This window comes from Vicugna pacos, chromosome 9, assembly GCF_048564905.1.
Source record: "Vicugna pacos chromosome 9, VicPac4, whole genome shotgun sequence".
Taxonomy (NCBI): domain Eukaryota; kingdom Metazoa; phylum Chordata; class Mammalia; order Artiodactyla; family Camelidae; genus Vicugna; species Vicugna pacos.
This window is the reverse complement of record NC_132995.1, coordinates 54,392,227-54,414,337: the sequence shown is the minus strand read 5'-3', so window position 1 is coordinate 54,414,337 and position 22,111 is coordinate 54,392,227. Positions and strand designations below refer to the sequence as shown.

At 42.6% G+C, this 22,111-nt stretch overlaps 2 protein-coding genes across 3 annotated transcripts in view; both read right to left on the bottom strand.

Moving 5' to 3' along the window:
* NBPF7 (Putative neuroblastoma breakpoint family member 7) overlaps nt 1-22,111 on the bottom strand; it is a 105,898-nt gene that overhangs the window by 35,132 nt on the left and 48,655 nt on the right. The window lies entirely within an intron of this gene.
* LOC140698228 (NBPF family member NBPF4-like) lies at nt 588-7,794 on the bottom strand. Of its 2 annotated transcripts, none has more exons than XM_072967878.1 (4): nt 7,589-7,794; nt 5,773-6,000; nt 3,594-3,799; nt 588-1,975 (listed from the first exon to the last, which is right to left on the bottom strand). In XM_072967878.1, the coding sequence occupies exons 1-3, from the start codon at nt 7,644-7,646 to the stop codon at nt 3,663-3,665; spliced, it is 423 nt and encodes a 140-aa protein (XP_072823979.1). In that variant the 5' UTR covers nt 7,647-7,794; the 3' UTR covers nt 588-1,975; nt 3,594-3,662. The 2 variants fall into 2 exon arrangements, with proteins under 2 accessions (XP_072823979.1, XP_072823980.1); XM_072967879.1 differs by having other exon boundaries at nt 588-1,697.

Genomic DNA, 22,111 nt, shown 5'->3' with positions numbered 1-22,111 from the left:
GGGCTCCTCCTCCAGCTCTTGTCCCTACCCTACTTTTTTCTGAAGTTAACACAAAATGGGGAGGTAGTGGGGACAAGGTAGGAAAAAATAGTATGTAAAGGGTATACATTGGACTAGGTTGAAATACTGTTAGAAAATTATCAGAAGTGGCAGGTAAAGACAGAAGGAAACAGAAAAGTAGAATAATGTCCTTGATGGTCACACTGGTAAAAAGCTGAAGTTGAGAGATATCATTCAAAATTTCGACTTCACATTGAAACTATGTGACGACATACTAAGGGACTGAGATGACAAATATTTTAGTGCAGTGCTACACACTAGCTATTTAGCCCTTCCTACATACTAGACAAACTACACACACACACACACACACACACACACACACACAGAAATAATAGAGAGAAAACAAACACTGAATGCAATCTACTATAATTGGTACATATAGCTTAAAAGCTGTGGGAGAGTTTAAGATATGAAAATGAAGAGGAGAAACAGGACTGTTTCTATCAATATATATCCATACCTACTAAATCAGGCAGGAGAATCATAGATTATAACACTGAATTGAAAAATACACAACTTCACAGTAAAACTCCAAAGAACTTTTAATGAAATGGAAGGGGTGGGGATTGTCTTTTCCACAGCACAATGCCAGCAGTACAAATAAACTGACTGATTTGGAAAAGTTCCGCTGTACAAACACAAATATGGTCATTGACACACATCAGGGATCGATCAGGGACGGTAAAACTGTTATACAATGAGAATCGTAGAATAAAATATTTATACACTCTCGAAGAGCTACTCGTGAAATGACTGATTCTAGACAGAAAAACGTGTGTTCCAATGAATGGATCTCACTGGCTCCTCCCTCTATAGCCAAATGTTCAGTACTTAGATGACAAGAGTGGTGACAGGCAAAGTGGACATTCTTCATCTCCAGAGGGGCTGTGCTAGGAAGCACACAGTGTGCACTATGTGGTGCCCTTGGCAGAAGGCTAGGCCCGAGTTTAATCATGAGGAAGGGTCAGACAACTGCAGAATGTAGACTTCTGAGCCAGACAACTGACCTGTCCTCTGCAAACAAGTCAATGTCACCACCATTAAAGACAAACACAGTAAGGTGAGGAGAGGTTTTGGGCTCAAAAGAACTAAAGAAATATAGTAGCACAATCTCTTTAGTTCTTTGGAACCCAAAATATCTCTTCTCCGTTCTGTCATCCCGTTTGTGGAGGCATTGGCAGTTTGAAAAAGACAGGCCAGTTGTCCTGTTCAATGGTCTAGATTCTACAGTTGTCTGATAACTTCCTTGTGATGAAACTCGAACGAAACCTGTTCAGCACGGACACTGCATGTTCAAAGCCGGCTGCACCGAGCACAGCCCATCTGGTGGCAGAGAAGGTCCAGGCTGACATGTTGCCTTCTTCCACCTGCTCCAGATGCCAGTGTGAACAGGATGGCAATTGAGAGGAGTGAGCATTACGGTCTCTCAAAGCTGAGTATCCATCAAAGCGCTGGTCTCCTTTTCAATGGGTAACGTTTGGAGGCTGATGCCTGGGAGTTCTCCCATCAAATCAGTGTTTTGCAATAATAATCATGGGATGGGGCTGGTGGTTGTGATGATGATTCTCAGGAAAGGATCCCTGCAGTGTTCTGTGTGGACTTGAACTTGATTTCATGCCGTAGACTTTTTGCATCTAGTAGGAAAAATAAATTTGATGATGCGGTTTCTTCCAAATTGGAATATCTGTTCAGAGTAGCTAAAATACTGGGTAGCTGTGAAAGAGAGATAGAAGAGAGATACAGAGACAGAGGAGAGATAGAGGGACAAGGAGAATGACAGAGGGATCAAATGTGGGTCTCTGTTGGGTTCTGTTGATGGCTGCGCCTGGGGGGATGACCACATGTTTGGAAGAGGCAAGAGCAGCCCGGGATCGTCTTGATAGGAGGAGCTGAAGGTCGAGCCCGAGGCTGGCTGAAGGGAAAAGTGAGATCCACACGTTAGAAGAAATCCCTCCTGAAACAAACGTGCAGACTGTGGTGCAGAATCTAGGGTCCCCTGTCCTCGCCCCACCAGTGTTTGGGGACACGCCACCTCACAGCTGCTGCAGAGTCTTAGCCAGATCCCCACCGCTGGCTCCTCAGCAACCAACTGACTTTTGATTGCCCTTGACCTGGACCGAAGTGCTGCCTTTCTCACATGTCCCAGGGAGGGATGGGCTGAGCATCCCTCATATACATTCAGAAACAGACTGCTGTCTGGAGCAAGGATCCTTGGGACACTCCTCTACTGCTTCCTGATATTCCACCAGATCCATAGTCCTTCAATCCCTAGATGCATGTCAGCAGAGCTTTTCAAAATACTAATGCCCAAACCTCACCTCAGAACGTTAGAATCAGAATATCAAGGGGTTGGGTCAAGTCATTCATGTTAGATAGATCCAAGCTCACCCAGCGTTTCTTCATGATAGCAAGATTTAGAGCTACCCACTAGACTACACTACTTCACACCTTTCTTTTTCCTTCGCTTCATTACTTCCACCATGAACTCCTGTCCCGCTGGCCATGAAGATTTTTTCACCTTCCTTCTCACAGTCTAGAGGAAATCACTTGCCTTCTCAAACGGCCTTGCCTGAGGCAATGATCTTCTTGTATCCTGTATACCTGAGTCTTCATAAATCTGCCCCAGGTTAATTCACTGGGATGCTCTCCTAGATTCCCTGGCGTCAGATGCCAACTCAGCCCATGTTTTTTTCTGGACTTTCACTGAACATGTAGTAAGAGTCATGTGAGTAAAAGGAAGAGAGGTCTGAAACCCTAGGCACGTCACGCTCTTTGTGTTCTGTCAACACATGGCCTGTGCCTCTGCTTTTGGCCAATGTCCCTTTAGGGTGCCATCTACCGTCCTCCACCTAATGCCAGCTCCAGTGAGGCACTGGGAGCCCCATGGACATTAGCACAGAGCTGACCACCAGTGTCTGGCGAGAAACCTGACTCCAGGCCAGTCCAGCGCTCCCACCTATGACAGAGATTTATATTTGGTTCTTGTAACCAGGGTTCTCATTCCTCAGTTGTACCAATTTTATGCACGTGGAGACGTCGAGGAGTGAAGGTTGTCCTAGCTGTGTTCTGCAAAACCCAACCCATGTGCATGTGATTCATGACGTCAGTGATTCTGGAAGAGGCAGTGGAGTGGAGGGAGGAAGGGTAGGGAAAGGAAGGCAATGACACCAAGGGAGTGTGTGATTTCAGGCAAAGAACCCCGTGTTCAGGGCCCTAAATGACGCTCTTCTCATGAGGAGGACCGCGGGGCCGGGCTTCCCAGTAGCTACGAGTAGAGGTGAGAAGAAATACCAGGGCAGCAGCAGCAGCAGCAGGAACACAACAGAGTTCACACAGTACAAACAGAAAGTGGGGATGGAAGGGCCTAGCAGGGTGGCAGCTCCCACAGAAAAACAAGGAAAGACCAGACGCAGGTAGGATCAACTCTTCAGTGAATGAACAAGGAAGAGAAAAGAGAGTGGAGTCTGAGCTGTAATCTTAGATGAGGAGCAACAGGGAAGACATGCATGGAAGGGCCTAGATGTCATTACCTCTGTCCCCTAAGCTTGAAGGCCAGGGAATCTGCATGCAATTCTCCACTTGCTGCGCAGCACTTTTCTTCACAGAATCTTCTGTTTCAGGACACTGGAGGCATTGCTGTTGCTAGAGACTTGACACTCATGTTGGCTGGCACTTGAGCCCTCACCCTCCACCTTGGGGGGGTTCTTCATTCCAATGGAAGCATCCAAACCCAGCTCTGAAGATAAAACCACAGAAAACAGGATCACTGTAATACATGACCTTACAATGACTTACTCGTCTACCAAGTGGAACATCAAGTAAGCAAAGTGTCCAGGAACAAGAGAGGCCATCTCAAAACGTCCCTGCCAGGTGAAGCCAGTGGAGACACCTTGGTAGTTTTCACTTTTGTTGATCGTCCCCAAACTATGTATTTCTGGTAAGATTGCCAAGAGGAAAACATCTTCACATTGCCAAAAGAATATTTGTTAAAGAAAAATAGAATTCATGAAAACAAAAATTTCCCAGTTAGAAAAGACAAAGGCAAGGAAATCAGGGCATTCAGAGGTTATACTGCTGGAAGGGAAGGGATTGTAGAAAGTAAACAAATTCAACGTTGAAACAAAACCTCAACATGCAAAGAACTGGGGAAGTCCCAAATGGGAAATTTTTACAGATGTGTATCAGTATATGTTTCCCATATATATGTTCATACGCTATATATAATGTTTATACATACTCAAGCTAAATAAGGCATGGAAGATGTTTAAAAAACATACAACAACTCTCACAATTGTGTGTGTGTATAAAGGAAGAAATGGATATTGGAACTGAGATGTGCAATGCATCATTGTAACAGCCTCTGATGAGTTGACTTTGAAAAAGGAAAAAGAAACATATAAGAGGAATAAGAGAGGTAAGGTGGTAACATGAACTATTAGATCTGGGCGATTATGAGAATAAAGGGCATGAAGACTAGGCATTGCAGCAAAATCTGTTTTGATGCCTGGATTCATACTCGGGCCTCCAGGGAAAGTGAGCAGGAGAGAGAGTGACTGAGCCAGTGGGGCTGAGTCCTCGCCAGGGATGTGGGAAGCCAAAGTCAAGAAAAAGAGATTAGAGGGAAGGGAACACAATGAAATAACCACAAGGGCTAATGGCACTTGTCATGGCCACACAACCCTAACATGCTCTGAGCCCTTCCCATGAGATCTCTGTAAGGTGGTCAGTGGTGCTCTTTCTTCTCTCACCTCCCCTCTCCTCATTTCTCAGATGAGGCCATCGCCTGACAGATGAGCACCAGGCGGGCCCAGTCTCCAGTGGAGATACTGAGAGCAGTAGAGGGGAAAGATGAATACGTCTGAGATGACATGTACGTGAGGGTTTGAAAGCTCATTTACGAAAATCAGAGAAGAGTGGGATCATGGTAAGAAAACTGAGGACGTGGCCGTGGAGATGAGTGAAGAGGACAAATTAAATGGAGTATCAGAAAAGAACCTGAGGGGCTCACCTCATCTACGAAGGTGGTTCTTTCTTTTAAATAAAGGGCTAAAAACAGAAAAACAACCGCCATGTGAAACAGTCAACAGGAGACTGAAGTGTGCGGTCAGTTTTTACGTTGCGACTTAACGTTAGTAACGTACTGTTGCTGAGAGCATCTGATGGGAAGATTGGCTTGAGGATGGATGATGAGAAGAGAACACTGGCAAACGTGCCTTTCTGAGAAAGCGAGGGAAGACGGGGTCTAGAGATCGTGTTGACCATCCAATGTCCCGCATTTCAGCTGAGACACTGCATGTGCACGCATTGTGTAAGTGTTAAATCTCCAGCAAGATACACAGATAGACATCACACAGTCACAGGTGTGCTGATGGAGGTTTTATCGAATCAGGGACTCTGGGAACTATGTTTCTTAACACTCCCAACAACCCTGGAAGGGAGATTTAACTTTCCGGTGGCCAGACAAGGGAAATGAGATGTGAATATCTCAGAAGATAAATAAGTTGGTTCAATTAAACAACCAAGAGTTTGCAAACCCAGGACCTGGAGCAGAGCCGGCCCTAAATCTGAGGCTCTTGCTCGCTTCCCTCGGTTAGAGCGTTGGGGATTTCGAGTGGACCTGAAAGGGGCATGGCAGAGGCCCCACTGTCTCCTCCACCCCCAGCCCTGGAACGACCAGCTCTTGGACTACAGCTTCCTTTCCTTTCTTACCTTGGAGGGGCGGCCATTGGTCTCCAAACTCAGTGTTGGCTGTGAAGCCCCACACGGTGGAGGAAAGGCCGAGCCTGGCGTTGCCGTCACCGCAGTCAAACTGCTGGTCCCGCTGCAGCTGCAGGTGATGGGTCACCTGGGAGCTTGTCTGCAGTTGTGCTTGTGAAGCTTGCATCTCTGACCCTTGGAAACTCAAAGGCCCTTGGGGACGGTCCTCCCAGGAGTCACCTGAAAGGAGAGAACAGTTCAGGAGGACCGCTGCAACTTTCCCTTTGTCAGCCCCTCCCACGACACCCATTTCTGCCGTCGCTGCCTATCATGGAAACGACGCAATCAACCAGACAACAGAGGCACACGTCATGGACATGAAGGAGATGTCATTTTCACGGCTGTGCCTGGGGACGCTGAGATGGCAGGTGTCAGGCGGCAACATCGCTGAGATTAAAAACCACCCACTTGGGTCCAGAGGGTACTGGAAAGTAGGTGAGGTCATGACTATGATTGTACTAAGCAGAGAGCCTTGTCTGGCTGTGGAAGAATTAAATGGTGACTTACTAATGATAGAACTGGTACAAGCAGCATCAGCTACAAAGTGAAACTCACTGTAGTCTGCCTGTATTTCCCTGTACGTATCTATCACGAAGGTGAATGGTGAAGGCTACAAAGTATATTTACACATTTTAAATCATTCCATTTTAGTTTTCCCACCCATATTCATTCTTCTCCCCAGCCCTCCCTCCTTATTCTCTCATCCCTTCTATGGGCCAATAAAGTTCATTCCTCCCCCACTTTCACAATCCATTTCATATGTTCCATATCATGTCATATGCATGCGTGTGTATTATTTTTGCCATTCAATCAACTCCTGATTTTTGAGTGAGAGCAATTTCTTAATCAAACACAAGTTTCAAGATTAGAGAGTGAGAAAGAAAGAGGTTGAAAGTCTAAGAATGACCTTGCAAAAGTGGTATAATCCTTATTAGACGGTAACCAAGCCAAGTCTTGCAATAGTAGACTGCAACTACTGGGAGGGCCAAGTTATACAGCAGAGGCAAAGACTATGAAAGTGTTCACAGTAAACCTTTACCTCTAATATTGCAGAGTTGATGACTGAATGACAGTGAAATTAGATTCGGTGCAGATTAAATTTCATTTAAGTGTTTTCTTTAAACTGAGGGTGTACTATTGAGTCAGAACATGATTTTAAGAAAGCTCCGAGGTCTTCTAGAGTCAGAATTCTCTATATAGAAAGGTAATTTCAAAGATAATGTCCCCCCCTTTAAATTCAGTATTTCACCAAATACCTTATAGTCAGAGGAGACTATTTCTTACATCTTTTCATTTGGCACTACGTGAAGGCCTATAATTTTCACCATTTAGTGCTTTAACATTTCTCCATATTAAAGTAAGTAATAGACTTCAGACTTTGAAGTGTTTGGATGCTTTAGAGCGAAATGTCACAGATCTTTCTAGATTTTGGTCACTGTCTCAGTGCTTTCTTGTGGCAACAAGGGGGCCCTGGAGACTGTATTTCTGCTATCCTAAATGTCAAGAGTATAAAAAGTAACCAAGATTACTTTAGAGCTTTGTTCACCCACGAGGTTTCTTGTTTCTGCTAGATACAAATTTCCTAGTTAGAAGCTGAGTGTTCAGTTTTTAAACATGGAATTTGGTTAATAGGAACTGAGGCTCTTTCGCACCGTGAATGTGTCCCCTTTGTAAACTAGGCAGAGCACAAGGGTTTTTACTTTTTCCCTGCATTTTTACATGACACTTTTATTTCTTTCACTTTTGTGTGTGGACACGGTTTACTTACATTCTAAATTTTGTCCAGGTTTCTGTAACCTTAGCCACGCCTGTAACAGAAAGAGCATCAGTCACTCTAAAGTGGACAGGAAAGAAAATACTCTACTGGAGAAACATCCTGGGATTTTCTGATTAAGTATTTTGCAAAAGATTGGCAGCCATAAGCCCTCCTCTTAAAGAAAATGCTTTCCAGTTTTAATGGGCTTTGGGGGGAAAAGAGGGTCGTTTATGAAAGGAGATAGGAAGTATAAGCAGAATCATCCTTTTTCCTTAGTCTTCCAATCTTTAGTGACCCTTTCCCCCACAAAGATTTTTGTAACTTTCTGGAAGTGAAGAGGCAGGTAGTGGAGCTGTAGAAATGTCAACCCACCAAAGACGAGTCTGTCATATGATGACAAGGCATTTAGGAAGTGTCTTCCCTTAATTTTACTAATAGACCAATGATGCTGTCTAAGTTTCCTATTAACATTCAGCCACAGGCGATTCTTGAGTTCTCATAGCTTATAGTGATCACAGTAGTTTGTGTAAACAACCACTCCTGCTTCTATCACCCTCCAACAAGAGTAGGAAGTTCCCTTGGTATCTTGAACAGCTGCTGAGTATTAGAAATATTAAGATAGTTGGGTGAGTAATGAGAGACCCAACTTCCTACGGGAAAATTATTAAAATATGTAGATTAGGGGAAAAAGTAAGTGAATTCTGGTCCTGATTTGGACCCTAAAAAGGTAGAGTAACTTATGCTGCTATAGTTACTTGCCATTGATCTCGGTCCTTGAGAAGCATTTTAGAAAATTAAATGATTTAGTGGCAAAGGAGAAATTAAGAGTTTGATCTTGGTACCGTAGATGTGACTAAAATCTGATACTGACTTTCTGGTCTTTATATCTGGAATGAGGCTGGCAAACAGTGCTAACTGGAGAGAGCTTGCTGGTCTAACAATTTTGTGTGATAATTTGGCATCTTATTAGGGAATATGATTCTAAGTCATTTTGTTCTGCAGCCCATAGATGCATGATGCTTTCATGGACCATGTCATTCATATAATCATATTTAGCATGAGATAATATGATTCCATTCTCTCTTCCGGAGCACAGACCTTTCCTCTTATGAACTATCTACCTTTGCCAGGCATTTCTCAGCATCACAATAATTTCAGATAAAGCACTGCGTGCTTATAGAACCTTGTGCTTGAATAAAAAACTTGAAAGGCTCAGGCTATGCTTAATTGGAAGCATAGAACTTAAATTGAGAAAAATCCATGTTGCTAGATTTGGTTTTTCTCACATTTCCTTCTTGGTTGTAATGTTTGTAAGAGGTCAGGGTAGTTGAAGTGTGTAGCTTTTAGCAGTAGAGAGTTGAACGGGACCTCCAAGATGTATTTAATGATGAAGTGGAAGTCCTTTTGACAGATATTTCCCCTAAACTCCTTTCTATTACAGGTTTAAACTAAACTACTGAAGTCTAGCGATTGTTAGTGACTAGTATAAATCAACATTTTTTTGCATGTTCTCTCTTTAGCTATTAAGCCAAGTCACAACTTTTTGGAAAAGGCATGATGGGGCTGTTTTAATATTGTCAAGCTTTTACTTTGAACGGGTGACCTCTTACCCTTACCCACCACCCCGCCCCTCTCCCACACCCACCTCCCTTCATTCATTTGTGGACAGCAGCAATAGTTTTGGTTCTTCTCCTTCCTCATTCATATTTTTAAAAGATTTACTTTTGTCATTATGTGAGGTGAGAGATCTGTTAAAGATCAAGAGAGTCTTGACCTGGATAGGATGTTAGATCTAAGCCACAAGTTCCCTTAGGAGGTTCCTTAGTATATTCTGTTGTGCAGTTTATACAGAAGTGGCCTCAATGGCAGATACATATAAAAGGCTTATCACTTTTATGCTTACTTATGCTTTTAATTCAGTTTCTGGTTGAGAAGTTTGCCTCACAGCGTCAAAACAGTTTGAGAAAATTGATCTCAGTTCTGTCTGCTTCAGTCTGCAGTTGGGTCTAGAGTCCTCTGATCAGGGAAAGGAGGGACAGATCAGATGACACCAAAACTTCGCCTTTCCCCGAGGAAGAGAGGTTAACTGACCTACGTAAAGTCTTCCCTTTGGACTGCAAGCCCTAGAAGGAACAATACTTCCATACTTTTGCTTTCCTTGAGCCGGTATTAGAAAACTCTAGTTCCTGTTGTTAGGATAGTCATTGTTTTCTGGATTCTTGGTCTTTTTATTTGAAAAAGGCACAGAATCTTCACATCCCTGGAAAACTCAAGTTGCCTCATCAGCTAGGGCCTCACTGGTGATTCTTCAGCTCGGCAGCCAGTGCCCGGCAGGGAAGTGCGACAAACTTCCTAGGGCGTGGGGAGGAAATATTAGTCACCTACATGCTTCTAAAGTCCATTTTCCATCTGCCTTGTAGAAATGGTACTTGAGGTACAATAGATGAAATTAGCTGTCTTTTTCAGATACTAACACCCTGTGGCTGTAAGCATATAGAGTATTTTACCTTGTTTCTCTTGGGGTAAAACTCAGATTCCTTTTCTCCCTTTGGTAGTACAGGACCATGTGTATTATAGAAAGAATAGCTAGGAATATGGAGCTTATATAAGGCAACCCAGTGAAAAACAGAAAGAATGAGTCAATGGGAAATTACGTCAGAGTGATTTCTGTGGGGTAATAGTTCTCCGTCTTACTGCGTTTTGGATGCTACCCTCTCACTAGACATTTGGAGCAATAACTTAAAACCTTTGTATTATGATTTTAAAAAATCATGTAGCTTTTAAGTAGTTTGAATATTGACAGAAGGTAAGTCCTCAACTTCTGTATAATCACATGAGGCAGGATGAAGTTCCCAAATAAAAAATTAGCATTTGTAATTTGCTTTCAACAAAGGATGGGAAGTGGAAGGGAAACATAAAACTGTAGAGCTGACAATACTAATTTTTATCAGATTTCAAATAAGAATAATCAAATGCATAAAGCAGCATATTAATTCCTTTTGCACTACATTCCCTTTTTGTAGTTTAAAGTCAGATTCCAGACATAAAAGTATCATACAGCTTTTTTCTGGATAAAATGGAAAGTTTAGCAATACCAGAAAATGCTTGATCTAATGAAGAGTAGGGTGTTAATTAAGTACATGAACCAAATCGACTTCCTTGTTCCCTTTGAGAACTCATAATTGTCTAGCAAATGCATGTAGGTTTGCTTTTAGTATATAACTTGAGTATGCAATGCTTCTTTTTGCAGTTACCAAAATCGTTGCTATGAAATACCAATCTCTCTCTCAGTCTGTAAACTTTAGAGGCATGTGTATATATACAAATATGTTTTATAAATCATGAATTTCTGTCTGTTTCCAATAAGTATTATCAGTTGGATAATAAAAGCAGGTTTACTTTTATTCCACGTAAACCTTTGATCCTAGGGCTGTTGGGAAAAATTAAAGTGATTCATAACAATTTAAATGAAGAAGGAAACGACATGTTAAATGACCCAGTAACTTGGCGCTAGATTATTTCCAGGACTATTTCCCACCAAAACAAGCTGTACATTTCCCTCTGGAAGTTCATCTCTTCATGGCACTGTGCTGTGTTAAACTGTGTTAACATCTGTGCTGAAATGGAGCGTGTGCTTTTTTATACATAAGCGTTAGAATTTCAGTTACTTTAGTTGAGACACACAAAAAATTGTTACTGATCCAATAAAATTATCAAAGGCCAAACAGTAACTATTTGATTTCATTCTTAAAAGATCTATGTGAAAAGAAGAGAAAGCTCGTACCTTTTTTTTTCCTTATAGGAGAATCAGTCTATTGATTACTGTACTAAAATTCCAAGTCAAAGGAAGGCTCTGGAATGAGCAAGTGCCTTTGTATTTATGTGAAGGAAGGAAGAGGAAGAAACCTGAATTTTTGTGCTCTCAAGGAAGTGAGACTAAAGAAACAGCATTATTTTTCCCCCAGAAATGTGAAATGGACTGTTTTACCTTAAAAACCTTTTCTGCTCTCCTTGCTGAAGCAAGTAGTAGAGAGTGGGATGGAAATGTGAGGAGCCAGTTGCGATGATCGGTGGTGCCGTCCCTGTAAATGTTCCCGGAAAGTCCTCTTCTTGTCTTCTCTGAGGGAAAAAGAGATCATAAGCAGGGAGAATTTATTGACATTACAGAATTTTAAATCACTGAAAATAGCTGCTTTCTGAATTAAGAACAGGCTGGAAGGGTACCTAAGAGATGTTGCAATTTAAAGACACAGAGATACCACCATAATGGGGCTTGACCGCAGACAGCCGTTTTCTAGCTACTTCTGTTCCAGGATCAGAATCTGTCTAGCTATAGAATTTTATTTCTCGGCAGAAGCTTATGGAAGACTATGAAATCTTAAAATTTTCCTATGGTCCAGAGGAGAATAGATGCAGGTAGAATTGCAGTTTGATGGGAGACATGTTTCCTTTCATTCTGTCAGGTAGCATCATCATATTTTATCAGCAGTAGTTGGTTCATGACTGAACACGTGAGAGTTTGGTGAAGAGCGTGTGGCAGAGTGCCTAGGAGTGGCAGTGAGACGGGCCCAGGGGGCCGCCACACAAGAGCCTGGCGCTGAGGGGAAAACGGCCGGGCCCTTGGCGCTGCAAACTTGTTTGTGCTGTAAAGTTTAGTGCTTTGAATCCCCTTTCAGAACTTACTCAAATATGACTCCCACGTTCTGAGTAACTTATGGGAAAATCTTAAGTCTTTTTCTGTCGGTTGCATATAAATGGCTTAAAAAGGAAATTATAATGACTAGAGAGTAGAATCTGGAGACAATGGCATTGTTGCAGCCCAGTTTGGACTCATCACTGAGGAATCAAAATAACACTTCGTGACTTTCCCTCAAGGCTTATTCATGCACGATGGTTTTTAAGGCAGTTGTTTCATGATGATGAATCCTATTTGTAAAGCACCTACTCAAAAGAGTGCATCTTACTTTACTGACCACTCTGTGGTCTCTCAGTGGTCCTGTGAAGGAGGGAGAACCTAGGAATGTTACTTCACACCTCCTGTGGGGGAACAGATACTCAGCAGTGAAGAAGCGCAGGTAGACTCAGTCAGGATCATCCATTGATAATGTGAGAGATCCTTCTGCTGACTGCATTTAGGTTCTCTGGTCTCCATTTCCAACCCTCAACTCTTCAGCCCAGAGACCAATTTACCAACAGTAATGTAAAACAACAATAATAATAAGGCAACATTTATGGAGTACACAGTGTATGCCGAGCACTGTTCTAAGCACTTCAAAAGCAGGAAACTTTTTAAAGTTGACAAGTGTACACAGTGGATATTACTATTAACCCTAATTAATAGGTGAGGGGACTGAGTTACAGGAAGATTGTGATTTGTCTGAAGTCACATAACTAATGACAAATGCAGAAATCTAACCTAGGCAATCTGGCTCCGGAGTCTGTGTTCTCAGTAATTTTGCCATCCTCAACTTAAAAAGCACAAAAGTGTGAATTTTTGCCTTAATGATAAAAGAAGACCTTATATTTGTATAATACTTAAAATTTCACCCAAAGATTTTATAGTAGTGTATTTGAGAAGTTTATTTATGTATACTTTCTAGAGTCAGATAGCTGGTAGAAGATAATTTTCTAAATCTAGGAAAGGGAGGTTTGGTACCACCTCATTATGTGTGTCTCAGAGCCAAGAAACTTGAAAGAACCACAACTTGAGAAGTATTACAAAAAATTAAAATTTTTAATAAAATTTTCAGTCAAACATGTAAAACAACCTTGGAGATAAAACCTGGAAAAGCAAGTTAAAATTGAGGGAAGAGATTCTTAGCTTTCAGAAATTCTAAAGGTGGCAGGCATGTTGTTTCATATTTATCATAAATAAGCAGTAAATTAGTGAGTATATAGTAACGTCAAGTTAGAAATTTAAAGTACTACTCCAATTTAGTTCTGAACATAGTGTTTTGTTGCTTTGTAAAAGCTTAGACAAGGGTATTGCCCACAAAGAGCAATTTTCTGTTGTCGCTTATGAAAAACCAGAAATGACAACAGAAAGAGGGATGTCTAATGTAAACTTAGATAGGACCTTGTGTAGGATAACTTTTTTTTCTATAAATTTTTTAACTTTACAAACCTCAGGGAAACACACACAAAAGCTTTCAGCATTCTAATTCAAATTGGTAAAGGCTGAGCAACCCTTCAAGCTGCCCCGAAGGAAGTACAGCAGACCACAAGCTAGCTAAAAAACGAGTAAGGAAAACAAAACCCCCATGTAGTAGGGTGTCGAGATGGAATTGGCCTTTTTTGCTTTGTCTCCTTTTAACTCCGAATGAAGTCAAAATCATGGTATCCCACCCCAGAGTGAATTAAAGAAAAGACTATCTAGAAATGCAGACGTGGCATCAGAAAGGTCGACAAAGGTAAGTGAACGGCCGAAAGTGTTAGAAGCACTCAAGGCCAGTGACAATCACCCTCCTCACCCCCACTTACCTTACTTCTGGAACGTAGCACCCGAATCACCTTGGGCTGTGGGCCCAGCGCTACAGGGATGAGGATCCTGACCTCATAGAGCTGAACTTTCTTCAGCCAAGGATCCTTCTCTAGTCCTACACCCAGAAGGGAAACAATGTGAAAAGTATATTTTTTTCAATCACTGAGCGGGACAATTCATTTCTTTGCTAAAAAAAAAAAAAGGCTCTGATCTCTATTTTTGCACAGGGAAAGATTTTTCCAAAGTAAGCATAATATAATATAGATGTCCTCAAATGAATCAGCATCCTAGGTTCAGTGAGTTTCTGAACAGCCAAAGCTTAGGTAGTGTGTTCATTCACCTCTACACAACCAGTATGCTGAATGAGATGGTTCTGGGGCTTGAAAAAGTAAGTATTGGAAATCCCTATTGTACACAGTTGGCCATGATCTTTAAAGATGCTTAGTGGTAAAGGTGCCTCCTTGTGAGTACAGCTGTATTGAACAGGGTACTGCCTTGATCCAAAGTGAACCCACCATTCATAATGAAGACCAGGGAATGAGTCATAAGATTAAGCTGTGAGGACAATGCTTATTCCCTTTTAGTACTTCAGTGAGTTGCCTCTGTCTGACAGTCCAGAGACTTGACATCTTGGCTCAGCTCCTGTCCGGGACTAGCCATTGTAACCTTGGTCAAGCCACCTAATCTCTTTGAGGCCCAGTTAACCCAGTGGTCAGAAGAAGAGTTTTAACAGGTTGGTTCCCAAGGCCAGGGTCGGAACTGTTTCTCTAATCTCTAATTTGGGTAAGTTCTATAAGGCTCAGGGAGTGTCACAGTAGATTTTCTTTGGTGTCCAAAGGAATTAACAATTACAAATTCCTACACTTTCAGAAGAAATCAATAATGTGGGCCACTAGTATTAATCTAAAATTTGATGAATAGTCTTATTTTAACAGATGTGGAGAAGAAGAAATACCCTAGATCTGTGCTGTCCAACATGGTAGCCACCAGCCATGTATGGCTACTTAAATTAAAATTAATTTAAATTATATTAAAGTCAGTTCTTCAGGCTCAATAGCCACATGTGACTAGTGTCTACTGAATTGAACAGCATAGGCCTCAAGTTGCAGAAGATTCTTTTGGTCAACGTAGACCTTTATCCAGACCATGAACTGCAACTGCTTGTCCCTTAGTGCAAGCATGTATGTTTGTGCCTCAAGTAACTTCATCTTCGGGGAATGAAAAAAATGGATTAAATTCCATTTGGACAAAACAGTGCAAGAAATCATCAGGCAAAAGATCTTGGCATTGGAGAAGAGTTTGGGGGAGATGGGGAGGAGGGGAGGTAAGAGGAAGGAATTAGGAAACAGCTGAACCATTCTGTGCCTTGGGTCTTGACTGGACCTGAGCTTCAGTAGGACACAGGGCCCTCAGAGGAGGGTTCCTCAGAGAGGTTATCACCCCACACACAGCTGATCCCCACAATGGAAAAGTGAGTAGAGCAGGGCTGCCCTAATCCCAAGGAAATCCGGGAGCCTCTCAGCACTCAGCGATGGGAAAAAAGTCAATCAGGTTGGGCCCATGTCACAGGCGGGAAGGTGGTTACATGGCCAGTTAGTGGCAGGAGGGGGAATAGTTCAAGCTTTCTGGAAATAAGTGAGGGGGTAACCACTCTCTCTGACAGCTGGCTCTTCAGGTACAGGTCTGTGCAGTCAGAGGCAGCTTCCGTTTTGAGCTGTAAGCTTGAGTGTTAGTAAGAAAGCATCAGTGAGAGTCTTTTATACAGATCTGGCATGTTGGTCCTGCCTTCCTTGTGAGCCTGCTGGCTAGGGGCCATGCATATGGGGAAAGGAAGACATCAGAGGCGAATGGCAAAAACGAGTGTAATTTTAGCTGCTGTCTGGAAGGCACCTACAAAGGGAGTCACCTTTCTCTTCTGGACTTACTTGTAGGTGCAGCTGCAGGGGACGACACGGAAGATGCGAGTACTGAGTTCACCGATAGTATTGAGGAGGAGGCTGCACACAAAAGCCACCAGCAAGTAAGTCCAACTCAGGTTCTGGGGTCCCAGGGTGGAAGCTCATAGCCGTTGGGGTCTGGTGGTCTCCTGCCACCCTTGTGGACCTGGTGTGAGAAAATACCTTTTTATATAAACCACTTCCCCGTCTTCTTCCTGCCCTCCTGGAGTTTCCCAGCCACCTTGCCAACCCCTATCCTCACCCTATTTTTCTTTCCCAACCACCCTTTTTATTTCTCCTATCTCGTACTCCTGCTCCCTGCCCCCTCCTACCCCCTTTGCCCCTGTGTACCATCTATAGCTATAGCTTCAGAAGACTTTTTACTTACAAGCACATGGACACTGAGTCTCTTGGGCTTATGTAACTGAAACACATCACAGAAGACAGGCAGCCATCGAAGGGCTGCTGGGGGAGGTGGCTGGCCTAGGACCTGCTTCAGGAGATTATTCTCTAGGAAACTCTAAGAGGATTGGAATGCTTCTAAAGCAGGGATCATTTTCTGTGAAGTCTCATATAAAAGAGAACTTTGTTGGGCAACCTGACAGATTACCCAAGTTGTGACCTGTCAATGACCAGCAGATGACACTTGAAGAGCAAGTCCCTATCAGTCCTCAAAACCTGGTACCCAAGGCTGAAACACTGTTTTGCCGACCATCAGTGAAGGTGTAACCAGCATGTTCTCAAGCTCAAGAATAGAATGTCCTGGACCTCAGATTGAGTCACCCATAGTGACCCCACAGCACTCACTAGAACTGCTACGTGTCTCCACCTTCCCCAGTGGCATGTAGCAATCACATGTCCTAGACAGGCCATGGCTGTGACTCTGAGTCAAGAAGAACGTGGATCATTAGTATCTGTCCTTGTTTAGAAGAAGCTGGGTGTTTCCAGTGATAGTTTCCTTGAAGCTATTAGGAAAACTAGAGGAGAAATGAGGCTTTTGGGGTCTGCCTCTTCATCTCCTGCGTAAGAAAAAGAGGATACATCTAATACACCAACAAAAAGATCCCAAGTGAGCAGTGCCCAAACCTCACAGGATTTGGCACAGTCTGGCTCTGGAGGACACAAGTAGTTGTCTGGAATACCTCGCATCCTCAACACAAGTTTCTTTACCTTCTACCAAGATCCCCTTTGTGTTGCTCTAGACACATCTGACCCTAACTTCTCCCCTGAGTACCTGCATGAGCTCCACTTCTCTTTTTGCTTGAACAGCTTCTTCTGGTCGTCCTCGCTGATGCTTGTAACTTTAACTATGTACACTACTGCCCCTCTGGACAGACCCCACTACCTAGAACCTGCACGATAAGTAAGTAAACGTCCACTCTGAGAGAGCTAGATTGGGGTGTCAGCAGGTCACTGATGGTTATTGCTACTGTGGGACAGCATTCACTTCAAGTAACTGGACAGGAGACACAGAGATGAAGAGAGCCAGATTCTGACTGATGTGGTCCAAACTACCCCTGGTACTGTGAGCTCTTCACTCTGATTCTCAGTTATAGGCAAACTGGTTTGTCAAGTCACCTCTCCCTCAGCCGTCTACCCTCTAGCCTCATGTGGAGAGAATGACCAGACCAAGTTCATGAGGTCAGTCCAGCCCTGAAATAAGCCTTTTATATTGAGGCATTTGTATTTCCCTTGCAATGTCTTCCCTATTACTTGGCATAGGAGATACTTAATAAATGAGAAAAAGTATATACCTGTTGGGTGAGGAACATACTGGGTAAGCACCATTTATCTTTGCATCACCTTTCCTTGAAAATCAGTCTTCAGTTTTAGGAAGGAGGTGTGTGAAATCATTGTAAATGTACCTCAGCTTTTCTGAAGTTTGAGGGTGTGACTCTCCTACTACCAATTAAATAAAGCTTGTTTTGTCATAATTGTTTTGTGTCAAGATTCTCAAAAATGTGTTTGCTTGTTTCTAGGGAACTGGTCCCTTAAGACTGAGCTACAAACTTCTCCTTGTTGTGTCCTTAGGAGGCTGACCTTGTTCTCAACACCATGCTCCCTTCCTACCTCAAGCATGCACATACTTCCCCTAACAAACACATTCAACTTTGTGTTCCTTCCAAGAGAACCAGCTTTTGAGCAAAGCAAATTGCTTCATCTTTAGTTTTGGACTCACCCTCCTCAGGTAGCCTCAGATCTAGCCATTTGGGTAATTTTCCCCAGATATCTCACACAAAAGTCCATTCTCAGTGATGAACTTGAGAAGAGATCATTTTTAATGGCCTTATGCTGTCTAAGGACTGATTAACATTGTGAGAGATAGGAAACAATATGGCTAAAACAACTCTATTCAAGTAAGAGATCAGATCTGCACATGGACCTTTGTGGGGCAAATAGAAACCCAGCCTACAAAAAAGTTGAATTATGCCATGGAACAGTACAACAGATGAACAGATGAATTCGGAAATGTGAAAAAAAAAACCTATAAGAGATGTAATTAACAATAAATGTAATTAACACTGCATTCAACTGGAAGCCCTGGGTTTTGAGGGGAAAAAAATTAAAGTATTAGCTTTCCCTAGATGATAAAGAAAAAAAAATAAAAAGGCTAGATCCTGAGTCACTTCTCACGCATTTACATTTAAATTTTACAGACAATTTAGCCAAAGGAAGTTCCCTTTGACATGGACATATGAAAACCCAAATTAGTCTGGGAAACAAATCAGATCTCCCTTTTCTCATTTTAAAGTGGGAGATCAGACCAGATGAACCAAAGGTCCTGTCTGGTATTAACATTTCAAGGTTCTTATATTTTCTTTTAAAAGAAAGTGGGTGTATTTAAATTAATAGGAGAAGATAATGTACATCTAGAAGGCACTTGGACAATAGATAGGTGACATGAAAGTCAGACATCATTTTTAAGCAGAAGGAACTCTTAAGGTTTAGAAAAGGGTAAATGTGTCCACAGTCAAAGCTGATGGCAATGTTTAGTTAGTTGCAGACAGTTGATATAGAAAGACAACATCACATAATTTTAATGAGAGGTGAGGTCATAAACTTTCAAAAGTGGTTTTATCCAGTCCCCCTTCCTTTATTTTGTCCCAAGTGCTTTGTGACACATGTAGGAATGGCTACCAATCTAAGCCTGACAGCAGAGCCACAGAGACAGACATTCCCAAGAGCCTCCTAAATCTCAGGCTCACAACCCCAAGTGGAATTGGATGCCTAGAAAATGAACAACTGTGTCTGGAATCTCTTTCTTCTGTGACGTGGGTGCATGTCTTGCACATCTCTTCACAACCTCAACTGCTATGCTACCGAATTCTTCTACACAAACATGCCATAAATCAATCCCACCGAATACCTGCAGCCTAGATTTCACTATATGGTTACGAGGTCCAAAGCAAAGGTCAGTGGCTTTGTGCCAAGCCAAGCAGCTCTGTTAACCACTGGTCCATTTAAGCTTCCCTGAGTGCTGTTCTAGTCAGTATATTTCAGACCTAAATGAAGGAATAGAGCATATAATTAATTCCATAAATCATCTCTAATCAAGTGGCCACTACATGATTTATGAAGATGCGCATAAATATTCTGATGACTTTGATAATTGGGAAATGACTCTGTATAGCCAGAATGAACTTGTGACAAGTACAAGTCACTATATCTATAGAGATAAAGGAAACATGACCCAGAAATAGCTGTGAGGAAAGGTAGACCATTGGGAGGTCAAAATTGACCTGCAGTTAAGTCAAGCCCCCAAATGCTGCCACTGAATGGGAAAAGGAGCCAGTATGACACTGGGATGTAAGATTAATATTGGACAGACAGGCAAGAGACTCACAGACTAAAACAATTCATCATACATTAAGTAGATGATTGTACTCAGATTTTGGTTTCTACACTTTTGAAAAGCATGGGAAAAACTGGAGAGGAGCCCAAGACAAGAAAGTCTATGAGTTAAAAAATTCTTACTTGAGGAAAAACTATACAATCTGCTTTAGTTGAACAATTGAGTAATTTCAAGAGTATCTTCAAACAAACAAGGTGATGGGAAATTGTTTCTGCATGTTTTTTCTCTCACGTGTCTAGTTTCATAGAGAGGGTTTGACCGGCAGCATCAGCACCGGGCAATAACCGACAAGGGAAATTGGCTGCCAAGCAGGTGACCTTCCTTTAACTTTTCTGCAGTTGTGGAGCGTGCTTCTCCTGCTGCCAGTGAAACTAAGGTTGCTCTGTCTTACCTGGAGCTCCGCCCGTATTCTAATGCTGTGACCGTGACTGCTGATTTCTGAGTGTCCAGAGCCCTTCCTCTTAATCGTCCTTTCTGGAGTCGGAGTTACAGGCACAACGTCAGGCTTTGAGCTCCGGTACCTCGAGCCATGATCTTTGCAGTCAAGGACTCAAGTGTTGTGGAGCTGATGAAGCTTCCTGACTTGTGAAAAGTCCCCTCAGAAAAGAGAAGAATCACAGCACCCACAGGCTCTCGTCCTGTTTAAACCTCGTTTGTTTGCATTTGTTTGAGATTTATTGTGTGCTCGTGGTTTTTCCTTCGCCCACCTCTGCAGTCTCCTCTTCCTGCCTATGGCAACAGCTCTCACTGCTCCTGGGGTGTCCTCCCCACCCAGACCAGTCTGCAGGGCCCTTATGGCTGAGCCCATTTTAGGGGAGCCCATTTTAGGTCCCAGTAAAGGCTGCCTTTGTGATCTCATGTTCCTTTTAGCTCCTCTTCAACGGCCTAACTTCTTTAAACCGTGATTTTCTTGCAGCTCATCAAGGTGGCTCTGGAGAAAAGCCTGGCAGCTGTGGAGACCCAGAAAGTCTCTCTTCCTCCTCCTTCCCCAACAGGAGGGGACAGTAACAGGGCTCTTCAGGAGGAAATGCTCCACCTGAGGGCTGAGATCCACCAGCACTTAGAGGAGAAGAGGAAAGCTGAGGGGGAACTGAAGGAGCTAAAGGCTCAAATTGAGGAAGCAGGATTCTCCTCTGTGGCCCACATCAGGCAGGATGTGCCCCAGAGAAGGGGGGCCTGCTGACTGAGGGGCCACCATAGCCAAGGGACTGACCTTGCTGCAGCCAAGGCGTGCGTGCTGCATGGGGCTTCTTGCTTTACATCCCAGGCTCAGTGCATCAGTGGTTCTATAAATTCTTAGAAAAATTAAGTGATTCTCAGTAATCATCATTCAAATTATTTAAATAAATCTGGTCTTAGTTCAGTATAATAATGCCCATGATTAGCCATTACATGTGACCGTCATGAGTGGAAATCTCCTAGGTATATGTCTGGTGTTGCACCTTTGCATTGACTGGAACATGTAATGAGTCAGTGCTCCCCAAGACGCTTCACTGCCGTGTGCAGAACCAGAACGGTCCATGAGGAGGAGGATTTATAGAGAAGCCCTTCCATCTCCACTCAGCCCTCTCTCAGCAGCATGAATCCTTAAATCATGGAGTAGCAATTTTCATCATCTCTGCTGTTTTATTTACTTTGCAAAAGTGGCAAGTATTTTTGCCACTTATTTATTGGCTAGATGGGCCACTCTGTCTTGAACGGCCTTTTTTCAAAAGATGCTTGGGGAACACGCTGATACTGTATGGCTAATCCACATATTTATTCATCCCTAAGGGTCATATTCATTTTGGCCTGCTGTTTAGAACACAGCTGTGCAGATGTAAACTTCTAATTCATGCCTTATTGTTCCCCTGCCTATTATGTGCCACTTAAATGTGCCTGAATCAGAGAATAAAATTAGCACTGAAGAGGGCCTTGGCCTCCAGCAAAATGTCCTTTTTCATTGTCAAGGAAACACAGGTTAAAAAGTTCTAGCAACTTATTCAGTTTGCATAAGAGTCCATGGCTAGACCCCTGGCTCTCAATTTTTAAATTCGAAGCCTTTTCTTCCACACTATATATTTTGTCAATTTTTTAAATACGCTTGTGATCATCCTTTTCCTCTGAATTCTCATGATATGTCTTTTCTTAAATTCTATTTAAGTTAAAGCATAAGTTTTAGTTGAACTGTGTAATATGTAAAACTTCACTGTGCTCTCTTCGTTAAGAAGAGTGCATCTCTTTTGATCCTACCGTTGAATGTGCAATCAAACCAAATCGTGGAT

What these genes read in the sequence shown, in the direction of transcription:
- LOC140698228 (XM_072967878.1), bottom strand. Translation starts at nt 7,646, where the DNA reads ATGCTCTTTCTGTTACAGGCGTGGCTAAGGTTACAGAAACCTGGACAA. An exon ending in ACCTGGACAAAATTTAGAAT is followed by an intron (nt 6,001 to 7,588) that starts GTAAGTAAACCG and finishes CTCTCCTTTCAG; the next exon opens with GTGACTCCTGGGAGGACCGT. An exon ending in CCAATGGCCGCCCCTCCAAG is followed by an intron (nt 3,800 to 5,772) that starts GTAAGAAAGGAA and finishes TTTTATCTTCAG; the next exon opens with AGCTGGGTTTGGATGCTTCC.